General features: G+C 39.5%; 2 protein-coding genes across 6 annotated transcripts in view; both read right to left on the bottom strand.

The window, feature by feature from the left end:
• Positions 1 to 23,621, bottom strand: part of LOC122620870 (unconventional myosin-VIIa) — a 1,106,244-nt gene that overhangs the window by 458,699 nt on the left and 623,924 nt on the right. The window lies entirely within an intron of this gene.
• Positions 11,397 to 12,069, bottom strand: LOC122620875 (ATP-dependent DNA helicase pif1-like). Its single transcript, XM_043798549.1, has 2 exons — positions 11,686 to 12,069; positions 11,397 to 11,611 (listed from the first exon to the last, which is right to left on the bottom strand). Exons 1-2 carry the CDS (start codon positions 12,040 to 12,042, stop codon positions 11,516 to 11,518), a joined length of 453 nt encoding a protein of 150 aa, XP_043654484.1. The 5' UTR covers positions 12,043 to 12,069; the 3' UTR covers positions 11,397 to 11,515.

Here is a 23,621-nt window from a genome sequence, read left to right as displayed (position 1 = left end):
AAAATTTAGCAACCGCAGACAAAACAGAGCGCCTGCAGGGTCTCAATGGCGACTGAAAGGCAGAGAACGAAAACAATAGCTGGTCGGAGGCGGGATCCCAAGCGAGACCTAAAGTTTTGGTGAAATCGCTACCATCTTCAAACTTCATGAACGACGACTCCTTGCCCTCGGCGGGCACACCCTCCAGCACAAGCGGAATGTTAGAGCACCATTACCTTAGCTTGAGCTTGCCCTTCGCAAGAATGCCAGCCGTCTGCTGCATTATGCTGATAGCATCCTTTACCGTGCCGGAGCCGGAGATAAGATCATCCACGTAAAAATCGCGCCGAAGGATTTCTGATCCAATGGGGAAAGATGCCTGCTCATCGATTGACAACTGCTGCATAGCCCTTACGGACAAGAAGGAGGCTGGTTTGGTGCCGTACGTAACTGTGTCGAGTTTGTATACTTGAAGGTCATCTATTGGGGAGCCCCTCCATACAATGCACTGCAAATAGCTATCTTCTTGCGAGACTCTTACACATCGGTACATTTTACATATGTCTCCTGTAACGGCAACTGGGTGTGAGCGAAATCGAATTAGAATGTGAAATAGCTTGGGCTGGATGACCGGGCCAGCCATTAACACATCGTTAAACGAGTAACCAGTGGAAGTGGCAGCTGATCCGTCAAAGACAACGCGAAGCTTGGTGGTAGAGCTATCCTCCTTCATGACGCAGTGATGTGGTAAAAAATATCGGCACGAGCTGACTCCAGAGGCAGCCACAGGCGACATATGTCCCAGATCACGATATTCCTTCATGAACGCCGCATATTTAACCCTCAAGCCAGGGTGCTTTGTAAGCTTCCTCTCTAGCGACAAGAATCTCCGCAAAGCCTGAGGATAGGAATCTCCTAAAGAATCCAAATGGAGTTTTAGCGGCAACCCTACCGAGTAATCGCCAGCTGGCAATCGGGTGTAATTTTTAACAAAGTGGGCCTCGCAATCTAGCTCCTCCTTAGTGGCTTGAACTATTGGGCCGGGACAATTTTCTACCTCCCAAAAACGCTGCAGAAGTGAATCAAGTTCAACATCAATGCTGTTTTCCTTGCTGGCTGAAGAAGGAACGCGTGAAGCAATTAAGGCGCTACCACAAGGGCGCGCGCAGCCTCCAGACACAACCCAGCCCAGACGAGTTTTTTGAAGCAATGGCAGTCCTGGCAACAACTTTATCTGACCTACGCACAGCAGCTCATAAAACAGGCTAGCTCCTATTAACAGGTCAACACGCGGAGCTTTATGAAATTCCGGGTCGGCAAGCTGCAGGTTTTCTGGAATCTTCCAGTCCCCATTGTCCACATTAATACTTGGCTGGCGATCCGTGATATTGGGAGCGATAACTGCTGTTATGCTCGTTGAGAAATCCGAAGTGACAGACCGCATCGCAATTCCATCCATCAGTCGCGAAATTGGAATCCCCGATTCCAGTGACGGAGCCGGACGACCTCGACCTCTTAAGTTGCAGTTGATTTGCAAACCGAGAGGTGACCAAGTGCAGTTGAGAGCCAGAATCTAACAAGGCCCTGCAGGGAACGAACAGTCCCGACCGATTCTGCACTAGAACGGTTGCAGTGGCTAGCAGCACAAGGTCACTACCGAGATCCTGGGCAACTAGAGTAGAAGAAGCGGGGCATAAGGCTCAGTGTGGGAGCTTGAAGACAACGGAACATGTGGCTGCGAGGAAGGCAGACCATCTAGATGGAGCAGCGTATGATGCCTGATTCCACAGGTGCGGCTCGAGCAGCACTGGCGTAGCTGATGACCTGCCTTTAGGCAATTTAGGCAAAGTGCTAGTCTCTTTGCCTCGCGCAGACGATCTACTGGCGCTAAGTCTCTAAATTGCGGGCAATAATATATGGCATGCTCTGCACTATGGCAAAGCATGCAACCAAGAGAATTTTGGGTGGTAGCAACTAGCGTCGAACGATTTCTGTCCACCTGAACGCCTGGCGCATAGGTTGCCATGGCGCAATCCACGGCCTCCAAAGTCCTACATCGCTGCTCCAGGAATGCAGCCATCGATTCCCACGACGGAATAAGGTTGACAAAGACCGGATCCTCCAAGCGCTCCTCCCACTTAGCTTGGCTCGCCACATCCAGCTTTTGCAGCAGCACTTGCACTATAATGCAGCCAGCGATTTGCTCAGTGGTGCCCAAACCCTTCAACGCACGAATGTGAGCGTTAAACTTGTCCGACAATTCCCGAAGCGATGCCACTGAACCATTCCGTACTACCTTTAAACCCAGAATCTCGGTGATGTGCGCCTGAAAAACGAGACGCCGATTATCAAACCTTTTTTGAAGCAACTCTAAAGCTGCTTCGTAATTGCCGTTTGAGATCTCCAATGATCGGATAGTTTCCAGCGCTGAATCCCTCAAACATGACCGCAGATGTTGAAATTTCTCAATGTTGGAGAGGTCCGGATGGCTGTCGATTATGCTCGTGAACACGGAGTAAAAATCCGCCCAGTTTGCGTAGCCTCCGCCAAACGTTGGCAGCTGTACAGGCACAACACCTTCCGCAAGCGTTGAGTGCGGCGCGAAATGCACATTGCGTTTGGCTATTTCCGCGCGCACACTAGCCTTGAATTCAACGATGAATTCATCGAAACTCTCGCTCATTTCACTGCCAATTTCATCGAAATCCAATTCCTCCAGTTCTGTATGCAGAACATTGAAGGCACTTTGCAGCTCATCAATTTGCTCCAGCCTCACCGTAAGAGTGGGTTCGTCGTATCCGCTCAGCGTCTCATTAGACAGCGACGTTTGTAGCCTCTGCAACCTGCTGAACAGCGCATTGGCTTTGCGCTTTAAAAAGGTCACCCTGTTTTTGTCACTTTCAGCGGGCATAGCAACAAATCGCTTTTAATTCGGTTTAGCGGGAAGATGAGCACAAAATAAATGCCGAAAATGCAAGCGGGAAGATGAGCACAAAATAAATGCCGAAAATGCAAGCGGAGTCAACGCACGCAACGATGTATGTATGTATATATGTATGTATGTATATATGTAATGCTAGCTCGCTTAAACACAGCCACTATCACCACTCACTTGTCCAAACGATTGCGATTTAATGTATTTATATTTATTTATAAACGGGATAAGTGCATTAATTAATGCATGCAAATTAACACTATCACGTCGGGGTCACCAATGTTTAGCTATTGAGCTTTTCCAAAACTTGTTGCGAATAATAAATAGCCGAAGAAAGTTTGTTTATTTTCCGATACTGTTTATTTTGCGAATTGTTTACGGCAGCTAGGGCCGACAAAGAGCTATATCGAATACACAAGTTGAGTCTTTGCCGAAAAAACGAAGAAGTGACAATTGGCGGGACAGACAGCCGAAATGCAGCGCCCAAGCTTAACGTAGGTAGATAACAAAGAGAACAAGGAATGAGCGCCGTACAGATAAATGCGTGCGAGAACAGCGGTTTGCACTATGGGCATCGCAACTGCTACCACTGACTATTTCGGCTTACAATATTAAGAGTATGAGATTAGTCTACTGCACAGTTTTGGCGGCTGCATGACCCAACAAGACTAAAACGGAATTTGACAAGTCGGACAAATGTCAGCCAAAATAGCCAAGCACAACGAGGAACTATCAATAGGTATGCTCGAAAATTGGTAGAATGCTATAATAAAGCACGTAAGTTGTTTTATAATAATGAAATTAGGCGGTCACCAATCGTGGGTTCTCAAAAATCGATTATGGCAAAAGCTGTGTAACAGTTGCGACGTGCCATTCAACCAGAAGTGCGCTTTATCGCTAAGCCATATTCGCCTATGAGATTCGGAAACAACGGCAATCTTATTTTGGGCCCATTCGACGAATCCACGCCTTGCTTAATGATCGTTAGGCTGATCGGTTGTCTGTGCTCGATGGTGGATGGACTCATTTGAGTCTTCCGCAATAGCTTTACCTGTATGCACCATAGAGAAATGGTTGGTCATGGTTAATCGAATTAACTGCCCTGATGCACTATTTTTCCGACGATTAAATAGACGTAGTGCGCGATACGTATTCCGCACAGAACCATCACAGTCACAGCAATTGGTCGCCATCTTGAACAGTAATGCCAACTAAGAGTTCTATAACATGAAAAAACACTCATTATAAGCATAGTGACAGAAAAACAAACAGAATGACTGGCAGCGTCAAGGTGCCATATGTGCGACAGATTTCGTGCACAATACTCGAAATTGAAAGTAAAAAGGTATATATGAATAGATTTCTAACGGCTTTTCGCCTAACAAATGTCACAAAAGGAGATCAATAAATGTTAGCAGTCAAAGGAATAAAGACAAAAACAAGAGGGAACGCTATAGTTCCCCGACTATCTGATACCCGTTACTCAGCTAGTGGAAGTGCGAAGGAGATTCTTTAACACAGACAGTTTTTGGCGGTTTGTGGGCGTTAGCGTGGGCGTGGCAAAAAAATGTTTTGGCAAATCGATAGAAATTTACAAGACTTATACAAAAATGAAAAAATATTAAAACATTTTTCAAAAGTGTGGGCGTGGCAGCTTTGGGCAGTTTGTGGGCGTTAGAGTGGGCGTGGCAAAAAGTTTTTTGGCAAATCGTTAGAAATTTACACGACTAATACAAAAATGAAAAAATATAGAAACATTTTTTAAAAGTGTGGGCGTGGCAGTTTTGGGCGGTTTGTGGGCGTTAGAGTAGGCGTGGCAACATGAATCGGCAAACTTGCGCTGCGTCTATGTCTCTGGAGTCTGTATGCTTAGTCTCAACTTTCTACCTTTTGTAGTTCCTGAGATCTCGACGTTCATACGGACAGACGGACAGACGGACGGACAGACGGACATGGCCATATCGACTCGGCTATTGATCCTGATCAAGAATATATATACTTTATATGGTCGGAAACGCTTCCTTCGGCCTGTTACATTATTTTCAACGGATCTAGTATACCCTTTTACTCTACGAGTAACGGGTATAATTATTGGTCCATATTGAGCGGCAGAATTCTAAGAGAGCTAAGTAAAAGACCGTGAGTTCGCTGCGAAATTTTATTTCCAATTTCCAAAATTAGCCTTCGCATGACTATCGCCTCCTTAAAATGCCGCCGACAGTGCCATGTACTCCGCCTCGGTACTGCTGAACGCCACGCTTCGCTGCTTTTCTGAACGCCAAAAAATTGGAACACCGGCCAACAAGTAGATGTAGACTTCCTGTCAAGCCTATCGCCTTGCCAATCCGCATCCACGTATCCACAGAACGATTGACCACATTGCTGATAATGTTATTTCATGACAACCGTGGACGAGAGATACCTTAGGATGTGCTTTATGCCAGCAATGTGCTCAGCATGCGGATTTTGGTTCCGTTAAGCCGATTTGGACACCGAATGCATTATGTCCGGTCTTGTTGTCAGAGTTATCCACATAAGCTCTCCCACCACAGATTAATAGACCGTGAAATCCACCTTTTTGCACTTGTCGCTGGTGCAATCTATCTGGAATGCTGTATTTAATTTCCAGCAAATCCTCGTGCGATTGGCAAGCTATAAGTCAACATATACAAGAATTAGGGAAAGGTTACCTTGTCCGTTCTGTATGTATAAACATGGCTCGTTGTTGCAGGAAATAAATCCCAAATCCACCAAAGCGCCATTTAGCTTTTAGTTCCAGGCCCTTCCTGACTGCTTTAAGCCGTATATTGCTTTCCTCAGCACCAATACCTTGTCAGGATTCTTCTCATCAATATATCCCTTCGGCTGCTTCATGTAAACCGTCTCTCTTAGATCGCTGTTGAGATACGCCGTGCATACATCCATCTGATGAAGATATAGCTTAAGCTCCGCCGCCAGTGCTATCATTAGACGCACACTCTTCAGTCGGCATGCCGGCGAAAAAGTTTCCACGTAATTTACGCCAAACTGCTGGGAGCTACCAGACGAGCTTTGAAACGTTCTATTTGCCCATCCTTATTCTTCGGTAAATCAGTAATCTGCCAAGTTTGATTGGCAACCAGGGAATCAAATTCCTTAGCCAAAGCTTCGCGCCATTCCATGGCATGCGAACTTTCTACCGCCTCTTTGCAAGTCAAGGGAATCGAAACATTTTCCGAAACTAGAGCGCCCAAGATGTTATATTGTTTCTTCGGACGTCGAAGTTTTCCAGTCCGGACAATCTTGGGACGACCAGGAAATCTGTGTGCGTCTTCTACAACCTGCTCATCCTTATCGTCAGCACCCTCATACTGATCTATGCTCTCATCCGAGCTGCCAGTATCGACGGATATGTCATATACGGTTTCATCGTTTTCGGCCCCATCTCGCTGGCAGGGCTCTTCGAGTTCCTCCAGGTTGATCAACATAACATCATCTTTGGATGCCACAGCATGATGTTCATCAAACAAAACATCCCGCTTCTCTACTTCTTGTCGAGCTGCTGGGTAGCCGATAGATACACAGAGTACTCGCCCTTCCTCGGACCCTTGTCCAGAGCAACTGCAAGAGATCCAAATACTTTTAGATGTTTCACGCAAGGCTTCTTAACCGTCCACGCTTCCATAGAAATCATACTATTTACCGCGCTGGTAGGAGATCGGTTACGCAGATAAACCGAAGTGTTGACAGCTTCTGCCCAAAAACTATCTCCTAGCCCCGCCTGGAGCAGAAGACATCTCGACATTTCCACTAGCGTCCGATTTGCCCTTTCCGCCACGCCATTTTGCTGCGACGATGCAGTATTGTTAGCTGCCTGGCAATTCCATACTTCCTGAGGTATTCATAAAACTGCTTATTGACAAACTCTCCGCCGTTGTCACTCCGCAGGCATTTCAGCTTTTTGCCTGCCTGCCGTTCCACCAGATTCTTGAACTCCATGAACTTTGACAGCACCTCGTTCTTCATACGCAGAAAATAAACCAAAATTCTCCTGGATTTGTCGTCAATGAATGTAAGAAAATACTTTGCACCTCCCAGAGACAGTGTTGGGAAAGCTCCACACACATCCGCGTGTATCAGCTCCAAAAGCTCCTTAGCCCGATTACACGTTGCCCTGGGGAATGGTTAAACATGGATCTTGCTACCATACACGTTTTGCAGCTAATATTTTCCGGAAAACCAATCTTTTCTATGCCGCGCACTATCCCTTTGGATACAATTTCTTTAATGTTGGAGAAAATAATGTGTCCGTATCTCTTGTGCAGTAAAATCCCATCAACTGCTGACATGGCGAAACACCCGCTTCGACCACCTTCAAACAAATACAAATTGCCAATCTTTTTGGCTTTGGCGATGCATTCTCCATCTTGCACCACCATGGCCTTCTCTAGGTCAAATGTCACCTTGCATCCGTTCTGCACAGCACTGCTCACGGACATGATTGCAAAATATATTGACTGCTGCAAAAATGACCGTCAATTTGAAAAGTGTGTTATAATATAACAGTAGATAACGATATCCAAAACAGAGGTAACGGTCGAGGTAAATATAATAACTCTAATGACAATTATAGAAGCCGAGGTTGTTATTGTGGCAGAAATAGAGGACACGGCGGTAACCAGAATAATAATAGAGGTGCAGGTTACTATAGAGGTATACAAAACCAAAATTATAACCGAAACCGGAATTACAACAAAAATAAAGGCAATAATTATGTTATAAATATATTCAGACGGACAACCAGGATGCCCCTTGAGCAACAGCCAACAGCTGTATAAAATAAATCTTAATTTAGGAATTTTTATTAAATTACAAAACATGAGTCCCAATTTAAAGGCATTTTTACTCATGGATAAATACAGGTTCAGATATCTAAAAAATTGAATAATTTAAATTCGCGGCATATTACTACTATATCAGGCATAGATACTGTAAAATTAGATATTTGCGTTGTTAATTTAGTAATACCATATGAGTTCCATATCGTACAAGACTACTTTCCGATACTAGGTGATGGTATTTAAAAAGATTTTGTAAAGAAATGCAATTATATTTAAGAATTCCATGACCAGAAAGATTAGTTCACGGTGATACCCAATAATTGTAGGAACTTAAACATTCCTACTATACATTCACTCGAGAATGAAATAGTTTTCCTTACAAGATCTAAAGTCATACGAAAGATCAATATATTTTCAAAAGATACGCATTTTTTTATATTTTCAACCTGGAATTACAATCTGGAATTATAATTGCAACCGCACTTGTAAGCACTGAGAATGTAATGATTCGTATAATAAATACAACTTGCAAAGACGCTGTAGTAAACAGCATAATATAAAAAGCGAATCGTTAAATGATTTTTAAAATGCAAATGTAGATAATAATCCGCACAGAACTTCAAAAACTTTTCTAAAATATATTTTTTATCTCAACCAGAAACAGAAACCATATCGGCTAATAATTTGTATTTTCAATAATTGATATTGAATGATAAAACCCCTGTATACATCAACAACTACAGAATGGAAGAAAATAAAAAGCTAGCATTTCAAAGGCAAAATGACAAATCGATAAAACTGTCGAACTATTTGGTTTAAAAAGAGCACCAAATTCCTTCCAAAAAATGATGACACTTGCATTCATAGGCTTAGAGCCTTCGCAAGCATTTCTATATATGGATTATTTAGTGGTAATTGGATGTTCGGAAAAGCATATGCTTAAGAATTTTATCGACGTGTTCAAATTATGTAGACAGCTTAATCTAAAACTACATTAATGTAAAATGTACTTTCTTTATGAAAGAGGTTATTTATTTAGGTCACAAATGTAATGATAAAGATATACAATCAGATGACTCTACATATGATTTAAAATCCCACAACCAGCAAATACAGACGAAGCTTTGTATATTTGTAGACAGAAGGATTCGTTGCATTTTGCAACTATTACAGAAGATTCATTAAAATTTGTTTAAAAGAATTACGCCTCTTTACAAGGCTTTGCAAAAAGAATGTCCCATTCGAATGGACAAAGAAATGCAAAGAGGCAATAGATTATCTTAAAATAAATACAATCTTTTTCAGAAACCAGATTTTAGCAAATAATTTTGCATAACCACAGATGCTAGTAAACGAGCATGAGGAGCGATACATTCTCAATACCATAACGGTCAACAGCTACAAGTGGCAATAAAAGTAATAAGTATATGAAGTAATAAGTCGATAACGAAACAAGAACTAGTAGCTAATATAGGCATTTCTTAGTTTAAACGCAACAGGCAACTAACACACCTATTTTCAATGAGAAACACATGTTCCGAACTCACAAAAATGCGGTTGGGCTGGGAAGAATATAAGTTTACGGTACAATACGGGGGGAAGTATTAACATGTAGTCGATGCTCTGTCCAGAATAACAATCAATGAACTCAAAAATATAAATAGAAATATAATGATATCAAAAAACAGGATTCCTGTAATAGAATTGCCTAAGAAATATACAAAAGCTTCAAAGCCACTGTGTAAAGTAGTGAGCTTGCATATAATATGTTTCTTCAAACATAGAAAGTAAATCGCTGCAAGTTATGAAATTGGTGACACTAATGGTAATCTTGATTTAGGTCAGTTTTTCCGAGGGCTTGAAATTGCTGGTTTATATAAAATATGTTACGTCGGCGTATAAGTGCCCGTGTCCTGGGTAAGGACTAAGGCCGTGGGAGGGGCATCCGATATTCAGGCACCATGATGCCAGCGTAAGCTCGTCGATTTTGGGTCGTGAGATCTTGGTAAGCCCCTCACCTCTCCAACATAACGAGAATAAATATTATTTGTGCCTGTAAAAGTTCGTACCGTTCGTCAGTCAGCAGACCTCACGGCCCCACAAGCTGTAGCTTGATCGTAAAACGATCGGGCAATGTTTGCGCCACATTCCCTCCCCTACATGCGCCCGCATGCCTGATGGATCGACCGCGCAATACGATACCCTTTTGTCAAGGTTGTCTGTTAAACGTTATGTAATCGATTTGGACCTACTCCGCTTCTCACGTCAGCACCCCTTTTGAAAATGTTTACCTACTCATTTTGTTGCAGTTAAAATAATAGCATAATTTTATTGAGTAATAAATTGTTGGCTAGTGCCATGTGTAATGTATAATACAAAAATTAAAGGTTAGCATACAAAGATTATGATAAGTTGACTATAATTGTTTTGAGCGAGGAGTATCGAATTCATCACCAGGCAACGGTGCGCACGTCAACAAAAAATTGTTGCTATTCACGACTACAAACGTCGCTCTGAGGGCTCTTGTCTTTGCATAACAAAAACAAGAGAGAACGCTATAGTCGAGTTCCCCGACTATCTGATACCCGTTACTCAGCTATTTGAAGTGCGAAGGAGAGTCTTCAACACTGACAGTTTTTGGCGGTTTGTGGGCGTTAGAGTGGGCGTGGCAAAAAGTTTTTTGGCAAATCGATAGAAATTTACAAGACTAATACAACAATTAAAACATATTAAAACATTTTTCAAAAGTGTGGGCGTGGCAGTTTTATACGGTTTGCGGGCGTTAGAGTGGGCGTGGCAACATGAATCAACAAACTTGCGCTGCGTCTATGTCTCTGGAGTCTGTATGTTTAATCTCAACTTTCCAGCTTTTGTGGTTCCTGAGATCTCGACGTTCATACGGACAGACGGACGGACAGACGGACATGGCCAGATCGACTCGGCTACTGATCCTGATCAAGAATATATATACTTTACTAGTTGGCCCTGTGCGCTTCGCCGCATGCAGTCTTAAAATTCAGTGAAAAATTCCTAGAATTTGATATATGTAAGTCATTTATTTTATTTGAAAATTGTTATTTTCAATCCAAAACATTTGGATAAACTATATTTTTCGTTTGTCCATTTGGAGCGAATACAAATAAAGAGTTTGGAATGCCAACTCTTGAACAGGCTACGTATAACTGCCCATGAGAAAAACACGGCTCTTCCAAATTCAACCCGCATACTTGAAGCGTTTGTCCTTGTGCCTTATTGATGGACATGACAAATGATAGACGCACTGGGAATTGCAGTCGCTTAAATTCAAACGGCATGTCTGTTGGTATCAACGGAATACGCGGTATGAGCACCATTTCTCCTTTCGCTTTTCCAGTCAATATCGTGGCTTCAATTAAATTCGGCATCAATTTTTTTACAACCAATCTTGTGTCATTGCATAATTTTGGTGCATTTAAATTCCGTAGTAAAATAATTGATGACCCGATTTTTAAGTTCAAAAATGCGGTGGCATACCAGATTTACCAGATACCAGATTTCATTGACATGTACATTTTTTGGTGACAATATTGCTCTTTCTGCCAACCAATCGTGATTTCTGTGATTTTATATATATAATATATTGGAAAAATTTGGAAAAACGCTTTCTATTAATTCGCCTTTAGATTGTAGAATTGTACAAAAATTGTTTGGCAAAGTGATCAACTTTGGAACTTTGTTGATTGTTGATTGCGACGTAGATCTTAAATTGTTCTGTTTAATGCTTCCAGAGATTTTTTATGGGTCATTGTACATTCTCCAATAGAATAATTGCTGCTTGCTGCAAAACTTTTGTCCTTGCAGAATTTCTTGATATGTTGCATGTGGGATTGTCAATCACCTGCACGTTCAAAAATAATATAGTAATTAGCACTAATGTATTTTAAATAGATCAATCAATGAATACAAACAAACCTGCACATTTAACGGCAATTTTAATGCTGAGTGTGCTGTTCGTCCACCATCCAATAAAGTAGCAGCAATTCCTGACGAAGCAAGTGCCAATGCAATTTTTTGTTGTGACCGAATGGCTGCCAAAATCAATGATACCACAAATGTTTTACCCGTACCTCCAGGCGCATCCAAAAAATACAATCCACCAACATAATTTTGTACTGCTTGCATAATGGTATCGTAAACATGTTTTTGTTGGTCGTTCAATTTGGGTAAATTCCAATTCACAAATGTTTGCAACTCATTGATATTGTACTGTTGTTCACGTTGCAATTCTCGATCAAACAAACCATGCATTGGACGATTCGGTGAAGGCATACTTAGTTGACCTAATGCTTTATTTGCCATCGCAAGGCACATAAATTCAATCGATGAGGATGAGGAAGTCGAAGAAGGTGGAAGTGGTGAGTTTAACCTCAAATGCACGATACACATAATTAACACAGTTCAACTAACCACCTCAAAAACAAATGCCTGCTGTTACAATTTTTTTATGAACCAAATAAAGTTTGTCTCATGAATTAAATAAAACGAAATGAGCAGAGAAGAATGACATCCTATGTTTTAGAAATGGCGCCGCATGTAAAAAACGGTTTTCCCGCTTTTCTTTAGACTTTTTCCAGAATTTTCTTTGCTCTTGTCCTAACGGGGCCCGAGAACGAATGCAAAACCGTTAAAACTTGTTCTCAATTTTTATTTATATAGATAGATTAAAGTAATGTTCGTGGGTAATTTTAGTATGTCCAAGTCTTAGTCTAATAAATTTGGTTTGAATGTTTATTGGGATTGTATCATATTGTATAAATGTTATATAATGGTTGTGGTTTATATTAGTATTATTTATATTTTGATACCATCTAGATGCTTGGTTAAGTCGATTTAATTTGCTATTAAGCAGTCTTGTTTTGATGACGTTGATTAAATCCCAGATGTTAAAGTTGTTGGTAAAGATTAGAGAAAATTTAGGAGCTAATTTAGCTTGGTTGTCGGCTAGTTCATTTTCCTTTATACCTGGTACCCAAAGAAATAATATCTTAGGGTAAAAGGACATTAATAAAGTTCTTATTGTGGCAGGGAAGAAATTAAAACTCCAACATATAACAAAAGCGTTGTGCATACAAAAAAAATAACATAAAATATGTATATTTAAGTATACATATATGTATATGCATATATATATATTTACGAATTCAGACCGAGAGTTTAATAAAAAAGAGAACACAAAAAAAAAGAACTAGCTTGGATAATGGACTTCGAAGTTAAAGTGGGCTTAGCAAGGCTACCGCAATTGATAGCATACTCAGTACTGAACTAACTCATATAGACATGTTTGCGTTTGAATAGGAAGATTGGGATAGCTTAAGAGCGAAGTTTAAGAGTTTAAAGTTATAAACGTCTATTCTCCAGTGAAGAGAGAAGCTTTCGAAAAATAGGAGTAATTGGAGAATCCTGAGACGATTGCGTGGGCGGAAGTTTTTGTTAATTCAGTAGCTCGCCAAGTAATCAAATGTTTAGGGGACGTTGGCTCGCCGCAAAGTCTAGATTTTGGAACATGATGCTGTGCGTAAATAACAGCTAAGCTTAAACGAAGGGCTCTTGATCTTTGATTACATTGTGTACTTAGACATTAATGTGTGTGTGTGATTGTATGTGTGAAGTACCAGTCCCTAAGGATTCCCTAAGGAATTTCCTTCCTGGGGAATTTCCCATACAAATCGGCGAGGAATTTCCATACAACAGGCGTTCGTGGCGAGGAATTCGAAGTTCCCGAGGAATTTCCAAGGAATTAGGGATGTCGTGATATTAAAAACATATCGTATTGATGATATTTTTTTTATCAAAACAAAATGATGATAATATTTAAAATATCACAAAAAAATATCGACATATTTGATATTTTTGATAAATTTTTGTTTTAATAAAATTTTTTTTCCCACAATAAATAAAATTAAAGTGTTTTATTAACTTTATTTTTATACCCGTTACTCGTAGAGTAGATTCGTTGAAAAGTATGTAACAGGGAGACCATATAAAGTATATATATTCTTAATCAGGATCAATAGCCGAGTCGATATGGCCAAGTCCGTCTGTCCGTCCGTATGAACGTCGAGATCTCAGGAACTACAAAAGCTAGAAAGTTGAGATTAAGCATACAGGCTCCAGAGACATAGTTACCACCTTAACGCCGTACTCTCTTGTTTTTATTTAAATGCATGGATATTCTATTTATAATGCAGATAATAATACGTTATGTTTATATAAATTTCATATTATAATGCTACCAGTACTTAGAATAAAGTGATTTTAGGAAGACTCGTTGTGTTATGTGTCTGTCATTCGGCTTCTTAAGGTGCAAAGACAACTTTGAAGAGTTTCCAGTTGTATTAATAATTCGGTCGCAGAGTTTGCCCTTTGCAGTCCCGTTTTTTTTATCAGTGTAATTGGATTTTATGTTCATTTTAACACGTGCACTTTTACTCGGTATCGCTTTGGAAATCAGAGTGAACGAAGAGAAAATATCAAAAAAAATATCAACAAAAAATATCGCAATATCGATATTTGTTCAAAAAAATTATCACGATATAAATATATCATTTTCAGGAAAAAATATCGATATATTGATATTTTGATATATTATCAACAACCCTACAAGGAATTCCTGGGGAATATCGAAAAATAACCAAGGTCTTCGGGAATTCCTCTAGTATTTCTTGGAATTCCTTAGAAATTCCTCGGGAAAATACCTGTAAATCCAGAAAATATCTCCCAAAAAAAGTAAAAAAGTTATTTAAATTTTAAATTACATTTTTATTTTTTCTTTTATTGCATTATTTTTTTCCTTTTTTGTTTACATTATTTTCATGCAATTAGCTTTGCTAATTTATCAATGCGAAACACTTTACTTACCGGTTTTATATATTTAACGTTGCAAATTTTCCAAACACCACTTGTCACATTCTACAATTGAATGCAAATGCAAAAGAAAAGGGGTGACGGAAAACGAAACCAAACATTCTGACAGGCGCGTTTCAAGGTATTTCAAACCATACTGATCCTGTGTAATTAGAATTACATAGGCAAATAATTAAACACGGACGCATTGGCGTTTTCTATAGCGACAGTTTAATTTCTTACAAAATTTAAAATCCTTTAATCAACAAATATAAATTAAATATACACTTAAAAATATATAAATATCCCACCAGTTATTAGAACGGTATTCAGAAGTCTATACAAATCGTGTTTTCCTCGACTCTGATTTTGTCTCCTCTCACTCTCATTTTCGGTCATTGCTCTGAACTACTTCGAAAAAATAACAACAAATAAGAACTGCAGGCAGAGACAGCGGCAGAGCCACGACAATTCGGCTTGACTTCGGTGTTCGAAACATTGCTAGAAATAGCCTGTGAGATTTGTTTCTGTTTTTTCGAACTCTCGGGGGGAATAATGTGTTAGACATTAATGTATGTGTGTGAGTGGTTACAATAGTGTTTGTGGTTGGGGAGTTGTGGGTGTAGAATGGATATGTTACTTCCCCATCCTTAAGAAAAAACCTGCCCTCAGGTATTTAGATTAGGGTACAATACAGGGGTATTTACTGAGGGTACTGTATTGTCTCTTTCAGGACTTATAATATTTTCGTTCTTTAGGCTTTGATTTTTGAATTTTACAATTAACTTTTGGGGTATAGTTTTATATTTATAGAAAAAGTATAATAATGCAATTATAACAATTATGATTAATGTTGTAAGTGTTATTATTTGAAATACATTATTCGCCTGATTGTGTTGTTCCATTTTTTCTTTTGTCTGAATGTATTCGAGTGGTTCGAGTTTTGTTACATTATTATTTACATAGATAGTTTGAGTATAGTCTAACATTGTGTTGGTAATTGATATTTCTTCTAGTTAAACAGAACAGAACAATTAAATGCTTTTATCATGTTATTGCCTTCTATTAAAGTTTCTCTATTGATACCATTTTGGTTTAGGATAGTCTTGGGAAGGTTCCAAGTTGTAATTATGTTAGGCTCTACATATTTTATTTCTAAATCAGAATGTGTTTTACTGTATCTACATTGTGTTGGGACCTGCTTTGGTATACCAGTTATACATTTATTTAACCAAGCTTTGAGAACTTGCCGTGTATGTTTGATTATTGTGTGAAAAATATTTGTCATGTATTGTTTCGGTTGGTATGTTACTTCTTATACCCGTAGAGTAAAAGGGTATACTAGATTCGTTGAAAAGTATGTAACTGGAAGAAGGAAGCGTTTCCGACCATATAAAGTATATATATTCTTGATCAGGATCAGTAGCCGAGTCGATTTGGCCATGTCCGTCTGTCCGTCCGTCTGTCCGTCCGTCCGTCCGTCTGTCCGTCTGTCCGTCCGTATGAACGTCGAGATCTCAGGAACTACAAAAGCTTGATTAAGCATACAGACTCCAGGGGCATAGACGCAGCGCAAGTTTGTCGATTCATGTTGCCACGCCCACTCTAACGCCCACAAACCGCCCAAAGCTGCCACGCCCACACTTATGAAAAATGTTTTGATATTTTTTCATTTTTGTATTAGTCTTGTAAATTTCTATTGATTTGCCAAAAAACTTTTTGCCACTCCCACTCTAACGTCCACAAAACCGCCAAAAACTGTATGTGCTGAAGACTCTCCTTCGCACTTCGAATAGCTGAGTAACGGGTATCAGATAGTCGGGGAACTCGACTATAGCGTTCTCTCTTGTTTCATCTGGGTATGGGATTATTTCAAAAACTGGTGTTTTGATCATGTCTCTTGGAATGTGGGATATTATCAGAATTTCGTTAGTATCAGATTTAAGCCAAGCTGAAGTTTTGATATTAAGAAGTTTTTCAGAATTGACGTGAATTAATGAATCGTGTTTTAAAAGTTTTGGATTAAAGATACCTAAGTGTGTCAGTTGTCAAGTGTGTCAAGCTCTATGTCTTCAATGCATTCAGTGAATTCTTGTAGGTTGAAAAATATTAAATCTGTCATTTGTTCTCCTTCAAAGTTAAAATTTAAATTATTAGTCAATTCGACCGTTTTTGGCTTGGATAGGGGTTACTTCTAGCTACTGTGTGTTAATTGTCGATAGGAGGCATAACATGAGTATCATGCTCGGGAGTAGGCCTGGATTTATCGTTATTATATTTACTTTTGTTAATTTTCTTTTTCTTTAAAAAATTGGATTTATAGTGTATTATCTTTCTACCTATTTTTGTTTCTTCGAAATGTTTATTATCTATTTGTCTTAAATTTCCCTGTCTTTTTAAATGGGTTTGATCTAACTAGAGGGGATTCTCTGAAGTTGGTGTCTATGTTAAAGTTTTTTTCTATTTTCATTGAGTTTGTCAATTTTGTTTACTTTATTTTGTTGAGTGTCATAGGCAGGGGTTCTTGCAAAAATGAAGATGTCAGCTGGAGTTCGACCATTTGTGTTATGTTTTGTTTTGTGATTGTATATGTAAAATATTTTTTCGAATTTTGTGAATTGGTTTTCAGGTTCATTTTCGCTTGTTATTATTCTTAATTTTTCATTAACAGTTTTATGAAATCGCTCACTGTCGGAAATTCCATTTTTACTTGTTGTTATATTTAGAGTCGCTCCGTCTGATTCTACCCAGAGTTTAAGTGCAATGCACATTAAAGCGGAGTCTTTGTCGGCTTTTATTTCTATAGGTTTACCCATATCGTTGAATATGCGTAAAATAGCTCTTGGCAATGGCAATACATGATAGAAATTGTTTATTGTTTATTAAGTAAAAATCCATGACATACTTGTCTCTGGGATTGAAGGTTTCTGTGGTCGTTTCAAGGATTAATTTTGTGTTTCTATGTTCAGATTTAGCGATGTTACAGATTTCACATTCGTTTATGATGTTTTGGATACGTATTTGGTAATCAGGGTAATAGTAAAGTTGTTTGAACTGAATTGTGAGTTTCTCTATACCAGGGTGTACAATGTCTATTAGTTTGTTACTAGTTTTCATAGTTTTAGTGAAACTGTCGGGACTTATAATTTGAATATACGCATTTTGAAAGACTTGAAAGTTAATTTCATTATGGAACACTTTTCTTAGTGCAGAAGTTTTCTTTAATTACATCTTTAGCAAGGGTATCAGTCATTTCTTTATAACTGATTTTTATTCTAGTTTTTATGGAATTATTTTATTATCTGGACGTCATTAAAATCGTCTATTATGAATTCGAATTGTCTGTTATAATAATTAAGAGGTCTTTCTGTTATTGAAATGTGATTGTGATTTTAGTTGTCTTCTGGTGGACTATGCACAGTAGCTGCTGTAGGAAAGGAAGCTGGGTCATCTTGTCCCAGGATGTTTTCTTGAATTTGAACTCTAGATAGAGCATCAGCGACGTGATTTTTTATTACCGGGTAGATATTGAATATTATAATCGTATTCGTTATGTTTTATCTTTCACAGAGATGGATTTCATATTGGGATCTTTTATGTTACTTGACAATACAAGTGGCCTATGATCACTTAATATGTCGAACTTTCTACCGAATAGGTAGTACCTGAAATATTTTGTTGCCCATACTATAGCTAAATGTTATTTTTATATTGCCGAATAGTTGGGTTCGTGTTCATTCAAAGTTCTGCTTGCATAGCAGATGGGCTTATGCTCTTGGGATAATGCAGCACCTATGGCTATATTACTTGCGACTGTTGTCAGCGAAAATTTCTTTTCGAATTAGCGTATATTAGGATTGGATCGGACGTGATGAGTACTTTTAGTTTCTCGAAGGCGGACATATAATCATTATCTTTTGTGTTAATTACTACTCCTTTTTTTAATTTGAGGGTCGTTCGTTTTGCTATTTTTGCAAAATTAGGAATGAACTTACGGTAGAATCCGCAGAGTCCATGGAAAGATTTTATTCCTTTTGTGGTTTAAGGAATAGGGAAATTAATAATTGCATTTGTTTTGTTAGGGTTTGGTTTTTACCGTCTGTCGAGAAATTGTGACCGAGAAATTCTGTTTTCTTTTTCAGAAATTCACATTTATCGAGTTGCAATTTTAGATTAGCTTATCGTAGCTTATTAAAAATGACATTATGTGTTCCTCCAATGAAGTGAAATAAATGATAATAGCATCTAAGTAAACTAAACAATCTTTATAAATTAACTCTTCTAGAAGATTGTTCACAATTTTTAGACCAAAGGGCATACGAGTATATGCGTAATATCCATGTTTTGTTGAAAATGCTGTTTTAGATATTGAATTCCATTTGAATTTGATGGAAACCTTTAGCTAGATCAATGGTTGTGAATTATTCACAGCGTCCAAGCTTGTCTAATATTTCATCCATTACGGGAATAGGAAATTTGTCGTCAATGCTTATCTTGTTGAGAATACGATAGTCTACGACTAATCGAAATTTTGGTTTACCAGAAGCATCGCTTTTCTTTGGGACTATCCAAATTGGAGAACAATAGGGGCCTTAGATTTCCTAATTATTTTTATACCCGTTACTGGTAGAGTAAAAGGGTATAGTAGATTCGTTGAAAAGTATGTAACAGGCAGAAGGCAGCGTTTCCGACCATATAAAATATATATATTCTTGATCAGGATCAATAGCCGAGTCGATATGACCATGTCCGTCTGTCCGTCCGTTTGAACGTCGAGATCTCAGGAACTACTAGAAAATTGAGATTAAGCATGCAGACTCCAAACTTGCAGCGCAAGTTGGTCGATTCTTTTTGCCACGCCCACAAACCGCCCAAAACTGCCACGCCCACACTTTCGAAAAATGTTTTGATATTTTTTCATTTTTGTATTAGACTTGTAACTTTCTATCGATTTGCCAAAAAACTTTTTGCCACGCCCACTCTAACGCCTACAAGCCGCCAAAAACTGTCAGTGCTAAAGACTCTTGTTCGCACTTCCACCAGCTGAGTAACGGGTATCAGATAGTCGGGAAATTCGACTATAGCGTTCTTTCTTGTTTGTTGTATCATTTCGTTAATTTGCTTTTTGACTTCTTGATTAAACGCTGGGGGGTATTTATATGGTTTTTTATAGATAGGGTCTTCGTGTTTTGTATGAATAAAATGTTTAATCGTGAAAGTCATGTTTTGAAAGTCATATTTTCACCTTCTTTGTACTGAATAGCACTGTATTCAAGCAACGTGGGAAAGTTGTTCCCTTTCTTCTGTATTTGGATGTTCTTATCTGAATACGAGGATGTTACTAGAAGGGCTTTTTCTATGTAAGGGGTGATACGAGGGTTTTCCTCATATTTAGAAGACTTCGGACACTCATAGGTAGTCTTGGACTCTTCTGTGTTAGACGATCTGGGGCACTTGTTGACCTTTGACTCATCTGAATTTAAGAGAGGTTTCCGTTTAATTTTCCGAAGAGTTTTCTGCTTTTTTGGTGTATGTAGAGGGGTTTCCTGTGGGTTAGATGACCTGGGGCACTCATTGGAAGCCTTGGACTCATCGGTTTGGATGTGGTCGTACCACATTTTGAATATATAGCCATTTATAGTGACTGTTTGTGTTCAATAATTAATATGAGTGTTGGTTGGTTCTAAATTTTTTTTTTTTTTTTTAATGCCTTTGCTATTCCTCTCGGGAACTTAAATCTTCTACGAGAGCCTTCCATCTAACTCTGTTTTGTGCTGTCTGTTTAGCATTTTCCCATGTGATGTTTATTTGGGTAAGTTCTTGTTGAGCGGTTCTTCTCCATGCTGCTCTTGGCCTTCCTACCCTCCTGCTTACTTGGGGGTTCCAGTCCAGTGCCATCCTTACTATGCTACTAGGGTTTCTCCTGAGAGCGTGTCCTATCCACATCCATTACTTCTTCCTTATTTGGGTGTGTATCGGGAGCTCGCCCGTAACGCGTCACAGTTCTGTGTTGGCTATTCTGTTTGGAATACCCCATATTCTCAGGCATTTATTGCGGAAAACCTGCAGCTTCTGCGTTATTTTCTTCATTGCAAGCCATGTCTCACTTCCGTATAGTAGTACGGATTTCACACACGCATTGTAGATCCGGAGCTTTGTTCGTCGGCTGATTTGTCGGTCTCTCCATATGCGGTATAGTCTCCCAAATGCTGAGCGGGCTTTGCCAAGACGACTGGAGACATCATCATCCACTCCTCCACTGTTGGATATGATGGTGCCAAGGTGTGGGAAGCTGGTGACGAACTCGATTGGGTTCCCATTTATGTTGATGTTTCCTTGGTTGGAGTGGTTGAAGCGCATAGCTTTTTATACCCGTTACTCGTAGAGTAAAAGGGTATATTAGATTCGTTGAAAAGTATGTAACATGCAGAAGGAAGCGTTTCCGACCATAATAAAGTATATATATTCTTGATCAGGATCAATAGCCGAGACGATCTGGCCATGTCCGTCTGTCCGTCCGTCCGTATGAACGTCGAGATCTCAGGAACTACAAAAGCTAGAAAGTTGAGATTAAGCATACAGACTCCTGGGGCATAGACGCAGCGCAAGTTTGTCAATTCATGTTGCCACGCCCACTCTAACGCCCACAAACCGCCTAAAACGGCCACGTCCACACTTTTGAAAAAGGTTTTGATATTTTTCCATTTTTGTATTAGTCTTGTAAATTTCTATCGATTTGCCAAAAAACTTTTTGCCACGCCCACTCTAACGCCCACAAACCGCCCAAAACTGCCACGCCCACACTTTCGAAAAATGTTTTGATATTTTTTTCATTTTTGTATTAGACTTGTAACTTTCTATCGATTTGCCAAAAAACTTTTTGCCACGCCCACTCTAACGCCTACAAGCCGCCAAAAACTGTCAGTGTTAAAGACTATCCTTCGCACTTCCACTAGCTGAGTAACGGGTATCAGATAGTCGGGGTCTTTGATTGTATTATTTAATGCATTTGTGTATAATACGGTATTACTGATGTTGTTTTCTAACAAAAGCTTATTTAAAATTGTGAAAGATTTAATTTCTAACTCTTCGACGAACTTACGGATACTTCCGTTAAATGGTGTGTTGAAAAGACGACGGAGTAATTCCTCACATGGTGATTGGGTTTTAAATTCGCGCGTTCATTAGATTTGGCCAGGTTGTTGCTCTGGATAACTGGGATACTCGTTGGGCATCTCCTGCAAGTTGCATCTCAATTGCGCTGAAGGATACATGGGTTTGTCTGGTGTCGGTTGATGGATAAATTTGAAGTATGAACTCGAACCTTCGTATAAAGGGACTGAGCTTTGAATGTTTCCACTGAATGTTGGTATTTGCCTAATTTGACTTAAGGCTTGATTCAGATGGGGTTCCGATAACAGTTGGACTTGTTCAGATGCCATGGTTGATCTTGTTGTTTTAGCAGAGTTTTTGGTATTTTGTTTTTAAACTTTTATTGACCGTATGCAGTAGGTTTATTACAGTAGGTTTATTGTGTAATCACCGATTATACGTAGTTCATTTGCGGATAAAATAGAGTTAATTGTATTACAATTTATGTTCACTTTAGCGCCGATTCACATGGTTCAATCTTAAAAGATACACTCTTTTTTATCCTACCGACTGCTCCATTTACGAATTCAGACAGAGAGTTTAATAAAAAAATTAACACAGTCGGTTTTTTATGTATTAATAAACGATTTTTATTTATTTCAATAAAGGAAGAACTAGAGCCTTTGGATTATCACTAGGTTGTATAATGGACTTCGAAGTTTAAGTGGGCTTAGCAGGGCTATCGCAATTGATAGCGTACTCAGTACTGAACTAACTCATGGAGACATGTTTGCGTTTATATAGGCAGATTGGGATAGCTAAGAGCGAAGCATAAGAGAATAAAGTTATAAACGTTTATTCTCCCGTGAAGGAGAAGGTCCCGAAAAATTGGAGTAATTGGAGAATCCTGAAACGATTGCGTGGGCGGAAGTTTTTGTTATTTCAGTTGGCTCGCCAAGAGAAAGAATGTTTAGAGGACGTTGGCTCGCCGCAGAGTCTAGACTTTGGAACATGATGCTGTGCGTAAACAACAGATAAGCTTAATCTCGATCTTTGATTACAGTTTGTACTTAGACATTAATGTGTGTGTGTGATTGTACTTAGATATTAATGTGTGTGTGTGAGTGCTTACAATAGTATGTGTGGTTGGGGAGTTGTGGGTGTAGAATGGATATGTTATATATACTATATATACTATATTAATTTATATATATATATATAAGTTATGAACCCTCTTCCCTTCCCCTTTGCCTTACCCCCTCCCCCCAGCCTGCCTAACACGCGCTTCCTCCTCTTACGCCACTTGACGGTCACCCAACTCCGCTATGCCCACTTCAAAACGCTGACTTCGCTCCCTCCCTCACCCAGCAACGCAACACTGTATTCAATGACCCGCCGGTTGCGATGCGCTGCGTCGGCAGGCGACACAGCTACAAGACCGCTACGCCAGGCGACACAGCTACAAGACCGCTACGCCGGCCAGCGACACTTCTTGTTGTTGGCCGTGATCGCGCCGCCGAAAAACTGCTGCATCTGCAATTGTTGTTGCAGAGCGGCAGAACCGCCGGACGTTGGGTAAGCGACCGCCGACTTGGCATGGATCAAATTACGGCCGCTTACCCAAGTGCTTTACGGAGTCGCCCCTCACCCCGCACCGGCCACAAATACTTCCCACGACTCTGGAGCCGCGGCTCTAGTGCTAACCAGGCCCGGCGACAGAAGTTAGTCTTTGATTGACACCAGAACGGAGCCGACTGCAATCCTGCTTTTATTCAAACCGAATCTTCTCGCCTGAAATATTTCAATAAATAGAATTATAACGTTTAATCATCTGACTCGTCTATTTTCTGAGGATCTCTACTTCCATCATCATAGAATGACAACGATCTGGGTTACTCTCACTAGGTGAGCTA

This window comes from Drosophila teissieri, chromosome 3R, assembly GCF_016746235.2.
Source record: "Drosophila teissieri strain GT53w chromosome 3R, Prin_Dtei_1.1, whole genome shotgun sequence".
In the NCBI taxonomy this organism is placed as follows: Eukaryota; Metazoa; Arthropoda; class Insecta; order Diptera; family Drosophilidae; genus Drosophila; species Drosophila teissieri.
Note: the sequence above shows the minus strand (reverse complement) of the source record. Positions and strands in the feature narration are given on the sequence as shown.

What these genes read in the sequence shown, in the direction of transcription:
- LOC122620875 (XM_043798549.1), bottom strand. Translation starts at nt 12,042, where the DNA reads ATGCCTTCACCGAATCGTCCAATGCATGGTTTGTTTGATCGAGAATTG. An exon ending in AATTGCCGTTAAATGTGCAG is followed by an intron (nt 11,612 to 11,685) that starts GTTTGTTTGTAT and finishes TTGAACGTGCAG; the next exon opens with GTGATTGACAATCCCACATG.